Below are 20,830 nucleotides of genomic sequence, written 5' to 3' on the forward strand. Positions count from 1 at the left end.
TTACACACGTGTAACATTCACCAATACTACCCATTAATGACAACCACACTACTCAAATTCTTGGAAGCTCTATATATATATATATATATATATATATATATATATATATATATATATATATATATATATATATATATATATATATATATATATATATATATATATATATATATATATATATATATATATATATATATATAAATATATATTTAAACAAATTTTGAAACATTATTCTTGGATCACTAGAACTTCACTAGAGACATCTAAATGCATTACATCCGTACCATACATGCCCAGACTTCCATATTCTTCTTCATCTTTGATGAGATGTCAAAAATTATATATTTCTTTTCCTTAAAATTCGTACCTTTATTTGCCATGTTAAATATGGTTAAAAGGCTAAATAATGGAATAGGTAAACGATGAAGAGCAAATATTATTTTTTAACTCCTGTAATTGGATATAATCCAGATTTTGTGAACAAGTATTTGGACACACTCAAAATGTTGTAAGAGTAAATATTACAAAAGTAGTCTACTTATTATTTTACTTGTCTTATGTATTGCGTTAAAAAGATTTTTTTTTAAAGTGTTAAAAAAAAATTTCACCGACAAAAAAAACACTAAGTGGCTTGGTGGGTCTCCGCGAATTTTTTTCTTTTAGTTTCTACGTGTAAAACTATATTTTTGATAAACGAACATTTTAACGATTAAAACCCTTACCGCACCCCAATGGTGCATAGGGCACTGCTTCATATAAACGCAGTGTTATCTCGATCGATTACACATGAAGGAAAGGTGATCAGCCCTCCACTTCAAGTACCAGTCCAGTGTAATATTGAATAAATATTAGAGTGAAAAAAATCACTTATATTTATTGAACCCCCCTGGGAATCGAACCCGGGACCTCCAGAACGGTAGACGAGCATGCTGACCATTACACTACGGAGGCGGACGATTTTTACAATTACTTGATTATTTTTTCAAACTAATTAATTTGAATACGAATTTGAGTTCTGGGAATTTTACTGATAATATAATCAATGTATTATATTTAACAAATAATGTGGACTAAGTCAAAATCATAAAAAAGGATTTATGCTTAAAAAACCTTTCAAAAAACCACACCGTATAGGATTAAACACCGGTTTTGAGTTTTAAATAATAATTAATTAAAATAAGGCCATAGTTCTATTTGTGAATTAAAATTTAATCCTTAATTATTGAAAACGTGTACAATTATTTCCTTGTGGGAATAATATTTCGTATTGTTTCATTTACATAATATTACTAAACAAATATTTCTGCTGGTACCTACATTTCTATTTACGTTTTCTTTCAAATAACATTTTAAGCCCTCGATTCAAAAGCTTGTAAATAATAAATAAACAGTTTATTTAATTTCACGGAATATGGGTTCATCTCTGGAGATTACAAGTTATTCTCATAAATTTCTCGTTTAACTTTATTATGTTAATAAAGTAAATTTTACGCACGTGTATTTAAAAAGTAATAGTAATATTATTTCTTACGAAAAGTATGTAAATTATGTTCCTCGAAATCTCCCAGGAAGGATATGGCATATATTTTTACTTAAATATAAAATATATAAAAAATGTATTTTTTAATAAATACGAGCATAGATGAGTTGAATAAGTGTATCTCAAACGTTTTCAATCGATGAAATAAAACAATCAAATCAAGTCTTTGTATTTGAAATAAAAAATAAAACAAATAGATCTGTCTATTCAAGTCTCAATAAGCTGGTAATGAAGCAGTTTGTCATCAGGTTCTTCTCGTATACATACAAACGCAAACACACGCAAATACACTCATACATATATATGGATAAAATGTATACATTCCTACATTTATAAACCATGTAAAAATCATTTTATTAAGGTAAAACTACCCGCCCCGCAGATTAACACCAGTCAGGCCATCATTGTCATCGGGTTCTTTTCGTATACATACATACGCAAACACACGCATATACACTCATACATATATGGATATAATGTATACATTCCTACATTTATAAACCATATAAAAATCATTTTATTAAGGTAAAACTACCCGCCTCGCAGATTAACACCAGTCAGTCGAGCGGGTAGTACTACCTTTCCCGCATTAAGTGTGTTAAAAAAGTATACGAAATCTCAACATAAATAAAATGAACTTATACAAACGTTTAAGATATACCATATACAAACCAGGTATTTATATACAATATCAACGTGATAACATTTTGATTAGCATATAATCGCAGAGAAAAATATGAAGGTACTATATCCCAATTCTTAAATTATTTACCAGAAATTAAAAAAAGATTTTTAAGTGCTAAAATAAAATGAGATAATATTCTTCTTCCTAAAATAAAATGAATGATTCAAAGTCAATAAAAAAATATTTAAAAAATAAATATTATAATTATGGTTTACCGAGAATGTCAATAATGAGTAAATTTTTCAGTGAAAAATGTTTACATTGATCATTTAAAATATAAAGCCAAATAAAATATTTAAAATTCAATATGGGAATAACCGTTGAACGTGTTGTCATTATTTAATATATTGACACCAGTCACTAAAATACTTCAATAACCATGCCAATTGTATCTGTCAAATACACCACTTCTGGTTTTCTACGACAAATGGATTAAAATCAGCTTTCAATTGAGTGTTTGAACAGGGTTTTAAAACGAACATCATAAAATTTTACTTAGGAACGGGAGAGTCCGATTATTTTAAGAAACCCTGATTTTTGAACGAATAAACGAGGAACTGAAATTTTACTTATTCAAATATTATTTTAGCGATTTGTAAACATGCTATTTTTTTCTTTAAAATTAAAGCTTAAATTGGATTTAAAGGAAACTGAACATTTTACATTTACAAATCAAAATCCTTAAATTATTTATATATTATAAAGATTATGTATTTTTGGATAATTTATACAGCGCCATTTTCGTTAAATACTACTTCAAACGTACTACTAAGTTAAAAGTTGTAATGAAAAATCTTATTTCACTAATTGATTCGGCAGTCACTTTGAGGCAAAATCCATCTATTTTTCATTAAAGTTTTTCCATTATTTCTTAAAATCTATTGTAACATATGTTTCGATGCATTCCGCATCATTTTCAAACCTGAAATATGCTTAATGAATAGTATCTTAATTAGAAAAATAAACGTTCTTACCGCATTCTGCGACATCTTCATCCTTTTTGTCATTGCAGTCATAATGAGAGTCACATATTCTCCTCTGTGGTACACACATGGTGCCATTGTCGCAAGGGAAAGATCCGCTAGGACAAGTATCTGTAATAATTAAAAAAATTACATTAGTATAGCAAAACCTCGATATAACAGATTTCAATTTAATGAACTTCGTGTATAACGGACAAAAATAAGGTCAAAGCAGGTAATCCAATAATAATATAAATAACTGTAATAACGGACCATCAAGCCGCTTCTCCGCAGGGGTAGACAGAGAGAATTAAACGCCACACTTATCTGTCTTTGCACACCATCTTCGCCTCTTCCGCATTCATACATCCTATCACCTCCACTTTCAATTATTTGAAATATTTTATCATGCCAGTTTCCCTCGGTTTTCCTCTATAACTAATACTATTAGTTCATCCAATAAATTATTTGATATTCACCGAGTTTATCGTACGTCACAAACACCAACTAGGGCATAGTGTTCTCCGATTTCATTTCAGTCGCTTTGCAAAATTGTTTTCCTTAGTGATTTCCTGGAAACGTTTTTACAAGAGATTTTCCGTTCATAATCCTGATACTGATACTTTCAGTTTCAGGAAACATATTTCTAGAGACACATAACAGCTTTAACGTCTTATATAGCTTAAACAGCTTAAAAGCGTTAAAAAGATTTCCCTCGTAGAGTCTGAAAAGCTCAGCGTATAATTTACTGTCAGCATAATATATATTACAGGTGCTTTCTTTATGCGAAGGGAATGTGAAACTTATTTATTTTTTTACAAAAATGTTAATAATATTAGAGACCACTCACCGAGATTTTTAAGTTTACCGGTTTCGAGACGTACCAGTCATGACAATCACTACCACAGCATGCAAACTATACCACCCTTCACCACCATAACACCATTTACACACTAAAAACTACACAAAATGTTTAACACATGCGATTTTTGTCGACCCGAAGACCAACATGCACAAAGGTGCGTTACATGCACAAATATGCCTTACGAGCCGAGGTTAAACATGCACTAGCTTTTTTTCCTGTATTTTTGTCATCTTTTTTTGTTGTTAATCTTCATATGATATTTTTTAGCATTCACAGATATCGCGAAATCCTTATTATATATGTGTTCTGTTTCTCTCCAGACCATTGAAGAATCCAAATCTGATATATCATCACAAATATAACACCAATTAAACAGGAATAATAATCAGAATTCAAATAAAACAGTCTACATTGTTGTTTAATGCACTTGACCTTGACCGTTTGTTATTGAATGGAGAAATAAATTATGGTACAATGTTCTCCATGACCACATCACTGTCTGTCCATATTATTGTCTTTTGCATGCGCGAGAGGTCAGAGGTCATGCAGAGCAAACTAGGTCACCTTTGCGTTGATTGTTTGCCAATAAAACTGCTTAGTTAACAAAGATATTGCGGTTAATTTTATATTTCATCGTGTATTGTTTAAATCTTCGAAGGTCGCATTATAAAATAAGATATTTGCAACTCTAAAATTGAGACATTCTAATTTGTGTATCACGTTATTAACCTGATATTGAATTTGATATATCGTAGTCGCACAGGAGAAAGTGACCAACTAACAAAACGTAAAATGTTCAGGTGGCCATTTAAGTCATATTTGCTTGGCAAGAAAATAAACATCAATGCACTTACAAGTTTAAAATCCTTTGGGATTTTTTTGCCGGGCAATATTAAAATTTAAATCCCTTGGGATGTTTTTCAGGACAATATCAAATAGTCAATAATCACGTTTTTAAAAAAAAAAATGCACTTGGTCACATTCTTCTGTATGACTACGATATGCAGTGTTAAATGACAGTGAACTTGATATATCGCTCACTCCTTTCAAGAACGTCATAAATCAAAAAACATGATTTTTCAGGATAACTTTTTTTTTATGTTTAAAAATATAACACAATGTTTTAAAAATAAACATCAAGCCACTTATTGAACTTTTTACTGTGCTACAGATCTTTTGAGGTAAAATCTGAAGGTTTTTTTTTCCATTTAAAAAATATCAATGTATTCAACAAAATAATTAAACAATATCTTTTCTTCAAAATGCAAAAACAAAATTTTTTGCCCCGTAGCTGGTAAATATGAAATTAAAAATATGGCTCTTTTGCTTGTATAAAGTACATTTTCTGAGCATGTCGAAAACATGCAAAACTGAAAATTGACAATTTTTGATTTATGACGTTCTTGAAAGGAGTGAGCGATATGTATGCAGTGTTTACTTGATTATTACTTCACCAAAGAAGAGAGGTAACGGAATTTATGAGGAACAAACACAGTTTTTACAATGATTTGTAAAATAAAGTAATTAAAGTTCTTCTTCTTCCTTCTTATAGATCCTCGGATCAGTCTGTTACGCTATCCATCTCTTGTGATGTGGATTGCCCAGGTATCACGCCATCGCTTTGGAGGTTCTAGGTGGTATTCTTCCGTCTGGGTTCTCTTGAAGAGCAATTCAGGCCAGTCTATTTTCTTGCATTCTATTGACATGGTCATTCCAGAATCGTCTTCGCTGTCTTCCCCATCTCACTATATCATCCGTACTACCCATTTTTCGAGTTTCCGTGTTCCTTTTTTGGTGTCGAAAAGAGTTATACACCTCAATGTCCTCATTTCTAAAGTTCTTAGAACAGATTTGGTTTTCGCTGTGAGAAATTGCTGAAGCTTCATTTCGCTCGCTTCTTTATGTACTTTTAAAAATGACATCTTATCTGTAGGGTACATAATCCCGTGTCTGATGTAATACATAATATTGAGATTGTGAATTTTATATGTGTATGTTCATATTTTGCAGATGTCATCATTGCTCTCATACTTATATGTTGAATTATTTACTTACAACGCTACCAAAGACATAATTTCGGTGTTATTAAGCTTGAATAAATAAATAACTTACACATTTTAACAAGACTTGTCACTCTTTTAGTTTTAATGTGACGGAAAATCTAAATTTCAAAACTTACAGGCGGCGTCGCTTTCCGGTTGTCGTCTTATTAAAGTTCAAGTAATTGCCTTTTTGGTAATGTTGAATAATTCCTCAAGTGCGAAATTACTCAAAGTACTTTGGAACCAACGAATTAACTTGCTAATGGTGAGAGATCAACATCGCATTAATGTCCCATTTCAGGGCGCATGGAAACTGTTTGAAGACGTTTGGTTGGATCTTACTTTTCGTTTCAAACGAAATAATTGCTATATTCTGTAAAATGGCGTATGAACTATTTAAGTTTGCCTTTTTAATCCCTTTTCTCATCTCGATTTGACCTCGGTAAGTTCAAACATGGTAACGGGTAGTTAAAAGTCCAGAACACGTGTTCTCAATCTTTTTATGTAGATCTCCATGCTAAAATGTTTCTTTTATTTATTGTTTCGGCATTAACTTTGTGGTAAGACATGTTACAATGATTAAAGAAAACACTTGTTTTTTACCACTTGAGTTTTATTATAGACTACATGTTTCAGAATTTAAACTTCCATCATTCAGGTCTGTATAATAATATTATTATACAGACCTGAGTGATGGAAGTTTAAATTCTGAAATATGTCGTCTATAATAAAACTCAAGTGGTAAAAAACAAGTGTTTTCTTTAATCAATGTAAAATATTTCTTAACCAAATCTATTGATTAAAAAAAATGCTATAATGAAAACATAATTCGTTAAGAGAGAGGAGACTTACATAAAAGCTTGCGAGAAGGTTTGGCAATATTAAAAATATGATTTCTTCGGTTATTTTTACACACATTTTTCCCGACGAATATTAAAAAAGAATAGAAAATAATAAAATATGAATAAATATACATACATGAAAACATAAATAAAATACAAATATTTTTTTTTTTACCCTTAATCAAGTTAAATAAATAAATATTGGGTGTAAGTCCCTCTCCAAGCACAAGAGCTTAATCTTTTTATCGGAGAAGCATAGCGTAACTAGTATTAGATATTTAATAAGTAAACATGTGTATTTAATGAATCAAATTAGAATTTTTTTAAGAATATGTATAAAGGTATTAAATATCTTTTTTCTGTAACTAACTTATCAACTAACCATCACGCCGCTTCCTCGCAGGGGTAGGCAGAGAGAATAGAGCGCCACACCACTCTGTTCTTGCAAACATTCTTCGCCTCTTCCACGTTCATGCATCTCCTCATACATACCCGCCAATTGTTACGACTCCTAACCTGACCACTTTCAAGTATTTGGCATACCTGATCGTGCCATGTTTTTCTCGGTCTTCCTCTGCTTCTTTTCCCGCTCATAAATTTGTTTTACCGTCCTTTCCTCACTCATTCGTTTTACATGAATGATAATAATGGCTTTTAACCCTAAGCTCTAAATCGAAAAAAAAAACTTTTAAAAGAAGGTCCGAACTCTAAAGTATTTAATGGAAAATATTACATTATTTTCTCAATTGCCTTGTCTTTATTACAGTTATAATTTATTGGATATTTTCTTTGAATGGTTTTGATGGAAAAATGATTAATTATCAAAATACTCATTAAAACTTGGCTCCTTTGACTTTTGCAGTTCATTGAATGACAACGAAATAATGAAGATAAAGTTTCTAAAATGTATCGTTAGTCAATCAATACTTAATTAGAATTTGTTTAATAAATGTGTATATTAAACATATAAAATTATGTGAAACTTTATACAATTAAACAACTTTGTTTTAACTACTTTTTTATTATTAGTACACTTTAACCTACCGGTTTCGACAAGAACCTTGTCCTCATCAGGGTTTATCAAATTCTAAAACATATTATTTATTGATTCGGCATTAACTTTGTGGAATAACACGATTATTTTTATTCGATTAAACACTTGAATAATCCACTGAACTGAGTTTTATTTTTATTTACGACTAGTTTCGAAAACAACTGTCGTTTTCGAAACTAGTCGTAAATAAAAATAAAACTCAATGGACTCATAAAGTTCAATGGATTATTCAAGTGTTTAATTTAATTTAAAAAACATTGAAAAACATTGAAAACATTAAAATACTCTAAATACTTAATTACATTCCCTTACCAAAAATTACGGTTTTTGGTAAAGGAATGTAATTGATCATGAGTATTTTAATGTTTTTAATGTTTTAGAATTAAATAAACCCGGATGATGACAAGGTTCTTGTCGAAACCGGTAAGTTAAAGTGTACTTTTAATAAAAAAAAGTGGTTAAAACAAAATTGTTTAATTTTATAAAGTTTATAAAATGTGCCACAAAGTATCTGCGAAAAACATTCAAGAAATACTAAACTATATTTTATTTTTGAAAAACACATTAAAATAAATGTTGTGACACAATGCATTATTTTAATTATTGACAAAAAATAACTAGTTAAATTATAAGCTTAGTTAAAATATTAGAATTTGGGTAGAATGGTGAACGTTACAAGTGTACAAAGTGATCACTTGAACTAGTCTATAATAGGTCGTAAGCACTGTAAGTATCCAAACTTTCATATTCTTTTTCGTTTATGTTAAGGTGTGTCAATATAAAATAACTACAATGTGGACAATCTCAGATTTTTTAACAAAGATTTGGACACTCTCAAAATGTTATTCATCGGTGACATAGACCCCCCGCCAATCGAAATCGACCCTTCGGGGTCCATATATCGCTCACTCCTTTCAAGAACGTCATAAATCAAAAAACTTGATTTTTCAGGAGAGCGTTTTTAAAGTTTAAAAATATAACACAATGTATTAAAAATAAATGTCAAGCCACTTATTGAACTTTTTACTATGCAACACATCTTTTTAAGTAAAACCTGAAGGTTTTTTCTCCATTTGAAAAATATTTAATATATTTAAAAAAATAATGAAACAATACCTTTTCTTCAAAATGCAAAAACAACACTTTCTGCCCTGTAGCGGGTAAATATTAAGTTAAAAATATGCTTATTTTGCTGGGATATAGTACATTTTCTGGGCATTCTGAAACCATCCACAACTGAAAATTGACGATTTTTGATTTATGACGTTCTTGAAAGGAGTGAGCGATATATAATATGTCACTTTGAGAAACTATGAATCTACAACAATTAATGCACATTTAGAAATATATAAATTGTCTCGTTATTTAATTTTTTGCTGAAAACAAATTGATAGGAATGACGGAGAGTTAATATGGTAACGATTGCTAATAAGAAAATTAATTACCTGAACTTTAAAGAAGGGATGCCATATTAATTAAATTAAGCTTCACGATGTTAGATACGTGCGGACTGATTTTAAGTAACTGGTAGGAGAGCTTTTACGTGACTTACATACTAATGTGCCTATAATGCAAGTAATCTTGGTCCCCTTAAGATTTATATGTTGGTTTAAAATAGAAATACTATAATTCTTTTTCCTTGACGTCACGACTCGGAATTGTTGAACAAACGGACCTTATTTATAAAGCAACTTAAAAATATAAACGAGTACTAATCAATTTAAATGAAAATGCATGTACGCAGTTCTTTCATACATATCTTGGAGGCTTTGGAAATAAGTATGCAAAAAACAAAACTCCTTATTCCGATTATGTTTATCATTCTGATAATGGAGAATAAAGTCATTGATATTATTATGCAGTCGAGATAAGTAATAAATGCAAGGCTGGGAGTAGCATTATCGATAAAATTAAGGAAGATGTATTCAAATGGTTTGGAAATATGTTACGAATGAGTGAGGAATGAACAAAAAAACTAATGTAGTTGGAAATAGGTGCAAAGAAAGACCGAAAAATACTTGGCACTATCAAGAATTTGAAGCACTTGAAAATAGTCAGGGGAATAATCGGCGGGCATGTATGACGAGATACACGAATGTGGAAGGGGCGAACACTGTTTGCAAAGACAAAGTGGTACGGTGTTCCATTCTCTTTCTTACTTTCTATGTTCCATATAAATATAAATATATATATATATATATATATATATATATATATATATATATATATATATATATATATATATATATATATATATATATATATATATATATATATATATATATATATATATATATATATTATATATATATATATATATATATATATATATATATATATATATATATATATATATATATATATATATATATATATATATATATATATATATATATATATCGGTAGTGTTAAGGCAAAGGGGTATATCTGTCTCAGGCCAAATTTTACAGGAGAGTCAAAAAAAACTTGTGAAATTAAATAACTTATTTGTTTTATGTATTTTTATATGTACATATCGTAAGAAAACTAAATTAGTATTGCAACTACATCTTTCTTCTTTTACCAGATTATGGAAAACACTATTTTAGACATTTTGTGGAACAAACTTAGAATATATAAGTATATATATATATATATATATATATATATATATATATATATATATATATATATATATATATATATATATATATATATATATATATATATATATATATATATATATATATATATATATATATATATATATATATATATATATATATATATATATATATATATATATATATATATATATATATATATATATATATATATATATATATAAATATATATCGGTAGTGTTAAGGCAAAGGGGTATATCTGTCTCAGGCCAAATTTTACAGGAGAGTCAAAAAAAACTTGTGAAATTAAATAACTTATTTGTTTTATGTATTTTTATATGTACATATCGTAAGAAAACTAAATTAGTATTGCAACTACATCTTTCTTCTTTTGCCATATATATGTATATATATATATATATATATATATATATATATATATATATATATATATATATATATATATATATATATATATATATATATATATATATATATACTATCATGAGATCGATCGTATATCTAGGAGTTCCAAAAGTTTGAGTATTGTGGTTGTCAATGATGGTTAGGGATGGTGAGTGTTTCACGTGTTTAAAGTGATCACTGAATCTAGCGAAAGATCGAAAGCCATATAAATACTTAGACTTCCACACTCGTCTTCGTATTGAGATGTCAGCATAATAAATAAAGTATTAGCAACACATCTATATCGTTAATATCTAAATTTCCCTTGTTCCTCCAACATTCCAACTCCCTTCCTAAACTGTCATTCTCAATGGGTCTATTTGGAATTATTGAAAATATGTTTCATTTCGCCCTTTCATTTACGAAGCGAAGCCTTCGGCACCCAATTATTCCACCCCACTTGTTGATCTAGGCAAGTGTCACAAAAGTTACCCTTTCGCGCAAACAAAGGGTTATTTTCCTTCTACTTTTTATAGGAATTACGCATGATAAATTTTTACAGGACATTTTGGTATTTGACAGGAAACGTAATACCCTTATTAGGAACACATCTTCCTTTTACTAGATATTTAATATTCAGTATCTTCTTCATCTTATAACCCCATTTTGCACCCAATGGTGCATTGGGTACTGCACCTTAAATAAACAGTGTTATCTTAACTGTTCACTTCATAAAGGAATGGTGATTCCTCCGTCCGAGCAAATATTAAATAATTGTTAGAGTGAAAAAATAATTTTCAAGTTATTATAATGTAATAATTAAAGAATAAAACGAAGAATAAACTGTTGGACGAAGTTATATAAACGTCTTCATGTTCCATATAAATATAAATATATATATATATATATATATATATATATATATATATATATATATATATATATATATATATATATATATATATATATATATATATATATATATATATATATATATATATTTATATATATATATATATATATATATATTTATATATATATATATATATATATATATATATATATATATATATATATATATATATATATATATATATCGGTAGTGTTAAGGCAAAGGGGTATATCTGTCTCAGGCCAAATTTTACAGGAGAGTCAAAAAAAACTTGTGAAATTAAATAACTTATTTGTTTTATGTATTTTTATATGTACATATCGTAAGAAAACTAAATTAGTATTGCAACTACATCTTTCTTCTTTTACCAGATTATGGAAAACACTATTTTAGACATTTTGTGGAACAAACTTAGAATATATAAGTATATATATATATATATATATATATATATATATATATATATATATATATATATATATATATATATATATATATATATATATATATATATATATATATATATATAATATATATATATATATATATATATATATATATATATATATATATATATATATATATATATATATATATATATATATATATATATATATATATATATATATATATATATATATATATAAATATATATCGGTAGTGTTAAGGCAAAGGGGTATATCTGTCTCAGGCCAAATTTTACAGGAGAGTCAAAAAAAACTTGTGAAATTAAATAACTTATTTGTTTTATGTATTTTTATATGTACATATCGTAAGAAAACTAAATTAGTATTGCAACTACATCTTTCTTCTTTTGCCATATATATGTATATATATATATAATATATATATATATATATATATATATATATATATATATATATATATATATATATATATATATATATATATATATACTATCATGAGATCGATCGTATATCTAGGAGTTCCAAAAGTTTGAGTATTGTGGTTGTCAATGATGGTTAGGGATGGTGAGTGTTTCACGTGTTTAAAGTGATCACTGAATCTAGCGAAAGATCGAAAGCCATATAAATACTTAGACTTCCACACTCGTCTTCGTATTGAGATGTCAGCATAATAAATAAAGTATTAGCAACACATCTATATCGTTAATATCTAAATTTCCCTTGTTCCTCCAACATTCCAACTCCCTTCCTAAACTGTCATTCTCAATGGGTCTATTTGGAATTATTGAAAATATGTTTCATTTCGCCCTTTCATTTACGAAGCGAAGCCTTCGGCACCCAATTATTCCACCCCACTTGTTGATCTAGGCAAGTGTCACAAAAGTTACCCTTTCGCGCAAACAAAGGGTTATTTTCCTTCTACTTTTTATAGGAATTACGCATGATAAATTTTTACAGGACATTTTGGTATTTGACAGGAAACGTAATACCCTTATTAGGAACACATCTTCCTTTTACTAGATATTTAATATTCAGTATCTTCTTCATCTTATAACCCCATTTTGCACCCAATGGTGCATTGGGTACTGCACCTTAAATAAACAGTGTTTTCTTAACTGTTCACTTCATAAAGGAATGGTGATTCCTCCGTCCGAGCAAATATTAAATAATTGTTAGAGTGAAAAAATAATTTTCAAGTTATTATAATGTAATAATTAAAGAATAAAACGAAGAATAAACTGTTGGACGAAGTTATATAAACGTCTTCATTTTTCTTACCCCTATCCACACCTAAATGTGCATAAGGCAAGCAGCGCTATATTGATCGTTAAATACACGTAAAAAAGGCGATTCGAAATCGGGGTACTAGTCAAGGGTAATATTTAATACATACATATAAGAGTGAAAAATCACTGAAATTCATTTTCAACACCCTGGAAATCGAACACGGGACGGAGAAACGATACGCAAACGCGTTGATCACTACACTGCGGAGGTGAACAACTTAGTTCACAATAATAAGTGTTCATAATTAATTGAAATCGGAATAATCGGATGGTATGTATTGAGGAGATGCATGAATCTGGAAGAGGCGAAGATTGTTTGCAAAGGCAGATTTCTACGCCGTTCTATTCTTTATGTCTACCTCTGCGAGGAAGCGGTATGATGGCTAGTTAGTTTTACGTTACTATTTCGAAAGGTAACTTTCTTTAATAAAACAGTTCGGATTTTTTTCAGCATCTTTACTCGGAAACCACTCACAGACATTAATATGTTCAAATAAAATTACCGATATATTATAAGTACCTACCTATAAAGTAAGCAAGTTTTGTACTTTTACTGAATATATCTACATTTTACCTAAATTCCTAAGCATATCTGACGTAAAGTATAAAATAAAAATAAAAAGTTATCGCATAAATAATAAAAATCAGAAGTTAACCTTTATTTTTCATAGTAACAGTACTTGAGGAAGCTATTTAGTAGGCCTAGTTTTCGCGCTTTATAGTTATTTTGCCGCCAGAAGCTAATAATATTAAATAGTGATGTTTTTATTAAGAAAGGGTGAGAATATGATTTCTCCCTAAATTAGAATCAAAAGTTTTTGTGATAAAATTAGATCACCTCTTTTGGGTGGCGATAAAAATGTTTTCCAACCCTTACATGAAATCGACCGCAAAATATTCATTTATTGAAAAATATTACTTTACAGGTTAATTCCAATATTATAATAGTGAAAAGCAATATACAAAATAATGAAACGCAGATGTTCGAATGGTGAAATAAAGGAAGAATGCCAGGCTGAGATAAGCATTATCGATAAAATTGATAAAGGTATGTTGAGATGGTTTAAACATGTGGAACGTATGAGTGAGGAAAAATCGGTAGAATAAATTTATAGGGTGAATGCAGAAAAAGGAGCAGAATAAGACTTAGGAAAACTGGACACGATCAGGTATGTCAAATACTTAAAAGCGGCTGGATCAAGGGGCAGGTATGTATGGGGAGATGCATGAATGTGGAAGAGGCAAAGAATGTTTGCAAAGACATTATAGTATGGTGTTTTATTCTCTCTGCCTATCTCTGCAGAGAAGTGGCAAGATGGTTAGTTAGTTAGTTTAATGAAACCCTTTTGGATAATCTTCTTTTTTCGTTAGCTGTCTCTCCACTGCTGGATGGGCCTCTTCTAATTCCTTCCAGACTTCTTTGGTTTGGGGTTTTTGATCCACTTACTACCCACGACTGGGACAAAATCATCAGCTCTTCTTTTCTGGGGCCAACCTATTCCTATCTTCAAGTCCCATGGTCTCCACCGCAGAACTCTGGATGCCCATCTGTCCATACCCTGTCTCGCAATATGACCCGCCCATTGCCATTTCAGTCTGGCAACGCGATCTATCACATCGACAACCATTGTCCAGCGTTTGATTTCTTCATTTCTGATTTTATCTCTCAGACTTATGCCTAGCATCTGTCTCTCCATAGACCACTGTGTCAAAGTTATTGTTTCCATACCATACGTAAGCACAGGGAGAATACATGTTTTGATCACATTTCTTTTCAAATGTAGGGGATATATTTTCATTCTTAACCCTTCGCTGCATCGTGTATCAAATTTGTTACATAGCCAATAGTTTGTATTAAAACATATATCAATATATCATAACAATGACCATTACATTTTGTTGCAAATTTGATGCATAAGTAGTTTATTGATTTAATTTTTTTTATAAAGATTTTCATTATTTTTGTATTTATTTTTCCTGTAATGTTTAGAGTAAGATACATTAATTTTTTTATTATTTAAAGTGAAAAAAGACATGCAATGAAGGGTTAAAGGCTGTCCAACCAACCCCAATTCTTCTAGATACTTCTACTGTCTGATTATACTTCCCCTCTTCATGAGCCCTCTGTCCTCCACTGCTGCATATAGGCCTCTTCCGTATCTTTCCATTTTCTTCGGTCGGTTGATGCTTGTACCCAGTTTCTACCCCCCATAACAACTATGTCGTCGGACCATCTCTTTTGGGATCTTCAGACGCCTCTTTTGTTCTACCAAGGTCTTCTACACTTCCCTACCTTACCTTATTGAGTCTCTCTACCTACCTATTTCATTCGCTACCTTACCTTACTTGATAGACAATATCGACAGCTTAATATATTTATCAGTTTTTCTCAAAGCATTCTGTTTTATTGATAATTTGTAATTTTTGTAGGTATTCCCAAACTAAATTATGCCTCAAAGAGCAAACATTGGCCAAGTAATAAAATTTTGTATTCCTTTCTCATAAAAAGTTACTATCGAGACATCTATAAAAGAATATATTTTATTTATTATTATAAATTTAAATGCTTCTTGACAGGAGACACATTTACGGTTTTTATACGAAAGAAGATGGAAGTCTAAACATCCAAGGATTTACGATATACCATTTGGATAGGTTGAGTGATCGCTTTATACACTCGTGTAACGTTCACCATTCTGCACTTCATTGAACATCCATTTTACATTTTGTTTTTGAGAATGTATATATTATATACACTATCATTGGATAATTTTTCCTATTTTTGATGTAATTTTGATTGATTCGGAATTTTGGCTAGCGGCGGCACCCTCGGTAATTTGTATTTGTAAAATATATCTTCAAACTCTTATCCACATCCCAATGGTGCATAGAGTACTGCATAATACAAAAGCAGTGTTATCTTGATAGTCAACACAGGAAGGAAAGGTGATCAGCCATCCACTTCAGGTACCAGTCCAGGGGACTATGGAATAAATATTAGAATAAAAAAATAACTTGTATTTATTTGACCCCCCCCTAGGAATCGAACCCAGGACGTCCAGAACGGTAGCCGAGCGTGCTGACCATTACACTACGGAGGCGGACAAAAAAAGTGTAAAGCATAAGGTAACCATCACACCGCTTCCCCGCAGTAGTAGATAGAGTAAATAGAACCCTATACCACTTAGAAAACAATCATCGCCTCTTCTGCATTCGTATATATAGCATATGTAATATTTTTTTTTTCTTATTACATCAAGATTTTCAATGAATAAATAAATACAAAAGTATTAATTTAAATACTACGAAATCTTTTTAGATTATTTGATAAAATTACGCACATGGATTTAAAAATATATTTCGTGATAAGTTTTTAGTTTTGTCCAAACAAATTGGGAAAATAGATTTGACTGGTCAACGATGTTGAATTTCCCTAATGGATAGGCATTAACGTTGTATCTACCATTTCATAATTAACAATGATCAAATAACTTTGTTATTTGTGTAATGATACCAGGAATTAGTGTAACATTAATTATGAATAATGATCATGTACACTTCAGTTAAAAACATACCTACATAACGTTTATGAAAATAAGGATGAAAGTAGACTGAATGCAGTCGAAATGCGATCTCTCAGAAGAATGTGTGACAAAACGATGTATGATAGATGTGCGAATAGTGAAATAAGGAAGGAATGCAAAGCTGAGATAAGCATTATCGATAAAATTAAGAAAGGTGTGTTGAGATTGTGGTTTGGACATGTAGAACGAATGAGTGAGGAAAGAACGGTAAAACAAATTTATGAGGCGAATGTTAGCGGGAAAAGAAGCAGAGGAAGACCGAGAAAAACATGGCACGATCAGGTATGCCAAATACTTGAAAGTGGTCAGGTTAGGAGTCGTAACAATCGGCGGGTATGTATGAGGAGATGCATGAACGTGGAAGAGGCGAAGAATGTTTGCAAGGACAGAGTGGTGTGGCGCTCTATTATCTCTGCCTACCCCTGCGGGGAAGCGGCGTGATGGCTAGTTAGTTAGTTAGTTAGAAAAGGGTGTATAATAGACAATTTAATTTTGATATTGTTACGCTCTTTTTCATTGGTTAACTCTTGTGGTTACGTTAGTAGTCTGAATAATCAGTTGGCATGTATGAGGGGATGCATGAATGTGGAAGAGGCGAAGAATGTACAAAATAATGTATGTTAGCAATGTCAAAGTGGTGTGGGGTTTTATTCTCTCTATCTACCTCAGCGGAAAAGCGACCTGATGGTTAGTAAGTTAGTTATGTTTGTATGCGTTTTATTCTTGGACCTTATCATGATAGGTTTGTTTCACAATTCAATTTCCGAATTGGTTTTTAGGACCTGAGCTTTCAAATATACAAAATACTTACAAAATAGTTTTTTTTTAACAAATCGTTTATCTCGAATGGCAGAGGACGCGTTCGGAGGTCCGATTCGAAAAAAAACAATCCGTCATTTCGAAAGACAGTTGGCGTACAATTTCTATCAATCACCGCATGACGTTCGGAAAGAAAATTTATGTATGGATTTTAATACATATAATATATATATATATATATATATATATATATATATATATATATATATATATATATATATATATATATATATATATATATATATATATATATATATATATATATATATATATATATATATATATATATATATATATATATATATATATATATATATATATATATATATATATATATATATATATATATATATATATATATATATATATATATATATATATATATATATATATATATATATATATATATATATATATATATATATATATATATATATATATATATATATATATATATATATATTATTTTTTGACATCTCATCAAAGATGCAGAAGAATATGGAAGTCTGGGCATTTACGGGGCTGACGACCGTCATTGGCTGGTTTAAGTGATCACTTTACACACGTGTAACATTCACCAATTCTACCCATTATTGACACACTATCAGTATTTGGACATATTTTTTTTTATATATATATATTTTTTAAATAAATAAGATAAATATTCTGAAAAATTGCGAATACCTGGAATCGAATTCGTGACGCCAGTTGTGCAGTCGAGCGTCTACCCACTTTGTGCGGAGGCAATCACAAATGTAGCATAAATATACTAATTCATAAATCAAATTAGGGTACGGTATGAATAATGACGTTTTTGTCGAAACAAATCAACAACCGGAATTTCAGCGAATTCGCAAACCCCCAATTTGTTATCGAGAAAATAGATATCATAATAAAATTAAAGCGAAATGAAGAAGGGTCTATATGTCTTCGTGTTGATTGAGTTAACTTCCTCCGAATTAATCACTTCGAGTCCCGACGATATCTTTATACACTTCGCTTCATTCCAGAAAATAAAATATGCCTCCCTAAATTTTGAAGTCGCCCTTGCTTCATTAAACCTCAATTATGGATATACCATTTGTTCGGCCTTCAACTCTTGTGAACTGTATTTCCCTTTGGTCCTATTTCAATAGAAGTACACAAAGTCTTATTATTACAGACCATGGATATTAATATAATACATTTATCTCTAAACTAAACATTACAATTACATAGGAAAACATCATCAATGTAGTTTGATAATAATTAAAATATCTAAGTCACGAATTAACATATCCTTGATTAGTTATGTGGTTTAAAACAGTATTTTAACGATAAAAAACAGTAAGCAAATATTTATTTCACAAATTGATTTAGCAGTCACTTTGTGTTAATATAATATCTATCCATTTCTTAATTTAATTTACATTATAAATATCGCTATTTCTTGAAATATATTGTAGTACGTGTGCATTTCGCATCATTTTAAAAGACATATAACCATAGATTTTAAAGAAATATTGGTAAATACTAAGTGAAATTTAAATTATTTGTTGATGAGAATTTATTTTGAAAATGGCTAAATACTCGATTATTTAAAATCAGTACAGTTGTGTGCATATTGTTTTAATATTTTACTAGGTAACATCACGGTGCAAAATATATTTATTGCTGCCTTGTATTTAGATATAATATTTTTATTTCTAGAGGTACATGAATATGGAAGAGGCGATGAATGTTTGCAAAGAAGTTTGGGGGTTTGTTCTCTCTGCCTACCCTTGAGGGGAAAAGACGTGGTGGTTAGTTAATTAGTTAATATTTTGCAAGGTATATTTACTAAGTTTAAAAATAATTTTACTTTTAAATCTTTGCGATAAAAATTGGGCTAATTAAAATTCGTTTGTTTTTTTACTTATTTGTTAAATTTTGGAACAAAAACAACTTTGGTATTTTTTTACCAAAAGTTTTTTAAGACCATTTCATGTGCCCTTAAAAATGGTGTACGCCTGAAGCGGTCGCAAATTGCTTAAGTCCCAGTATTCGATAAGTTACAACATAATTTTCTCTAAACCGAGGTAGTATTTTAAGTAATTGTTTTTTTTTCTAAAAACACCTTTTTGTATTGAAAAAATAAGTTTTTCTTCGAAATGATTATATACTTAAAAAAAAAGAGTTATTGAAAAATTAAGAGTTTAAAAAAAAATGTATATCCAATATATCGTAGTCGTACAGGAGACGGTGACCAACTACCAAAACATAACACGTTCAAGAGGGCCATTTAAGTCACTTTTGTTTGGCAAGAAAATAAACATTAATGCAGTAAGTCATTTTTACTAAGTCAATATATTATACTTCCAAGTTTCAAAATCCTTTGGGATATTTTCAGGGCAATATTAATCTAGTAAGATAGCAAATAGTCAATGATCATGTTTTTGTTAAACAATGCACTTGGTCACTTTCTCCTGTATGACTACGATATATTCATTAAAAAAATCGGTTGCGGAAAGACGCGTCACCCCTCCGGCGATTTGCCGTCGACTGAGTTCTATCTTTGTGAATATCCCCTTAAGGGCGAAGCACAATATACTGTCACGGGCCATTTTAGGGTGATAACTTCTTAACGGCTTCAGATAATATAGGAAATGAACTTAACACGTTATTTATTGTGTAATAATGCGAGCCGCTGAAATCATCCCTTAAAATTTAACGGTTGTTCTCTATACGGCTTAATTCCGTAGAGCGGTAGCGTTACTCAAGGAAAGCGTATGGTGTGATAATAAAGGGTGGCATGGAATGTAAAAAAATACAATGAGATTTGTTGATAAGAGTTAAGCTTTTGTG

At 29.8% G+C, this 20,830-nt stretch overlaps 1 protein-coding gene across 1 annotated transcript in view; it reads right to left on the minus strand.

The window, feature by feature from the left end:
- The window catches only part of Lgr3 (Leucine-rich repeat-containing G protein-coupled receptor 3), a 152,957-nt gene that overhangs the window by 60,014 nt on the left and 72,113 nt on the right, over positions 1-20,830 (minus strand). Inside the window, exon 2 of the mRNA XM_088262169.1 lies at positions 3,200-3,319. Within this exon, the coding sequence (XP_088118295.1) occupies positions 3,200-3,319 (120 nt within the window). The remainder of the gene's footprint in view (positions 1-3,199; positions 3,320-20,830) is intronic.

The sequence above is a fragment of the Brachycentrus maculatus genome, unplaced genomic scaffold (assembly GCF_059751285.1).
Source record: "Brachycentrus maculatus isolate JH-2025_06_01 unplaced genomic scaffold, ASM5975128v1 h1tg000173l, whole genome shotgun sequence".
NCBI lineage: Eukaryota > Metazoa > Arthropoda > Insecta > Trichoptera > Brachycentridae > Brachycentrus > Brachycentrus maculatus.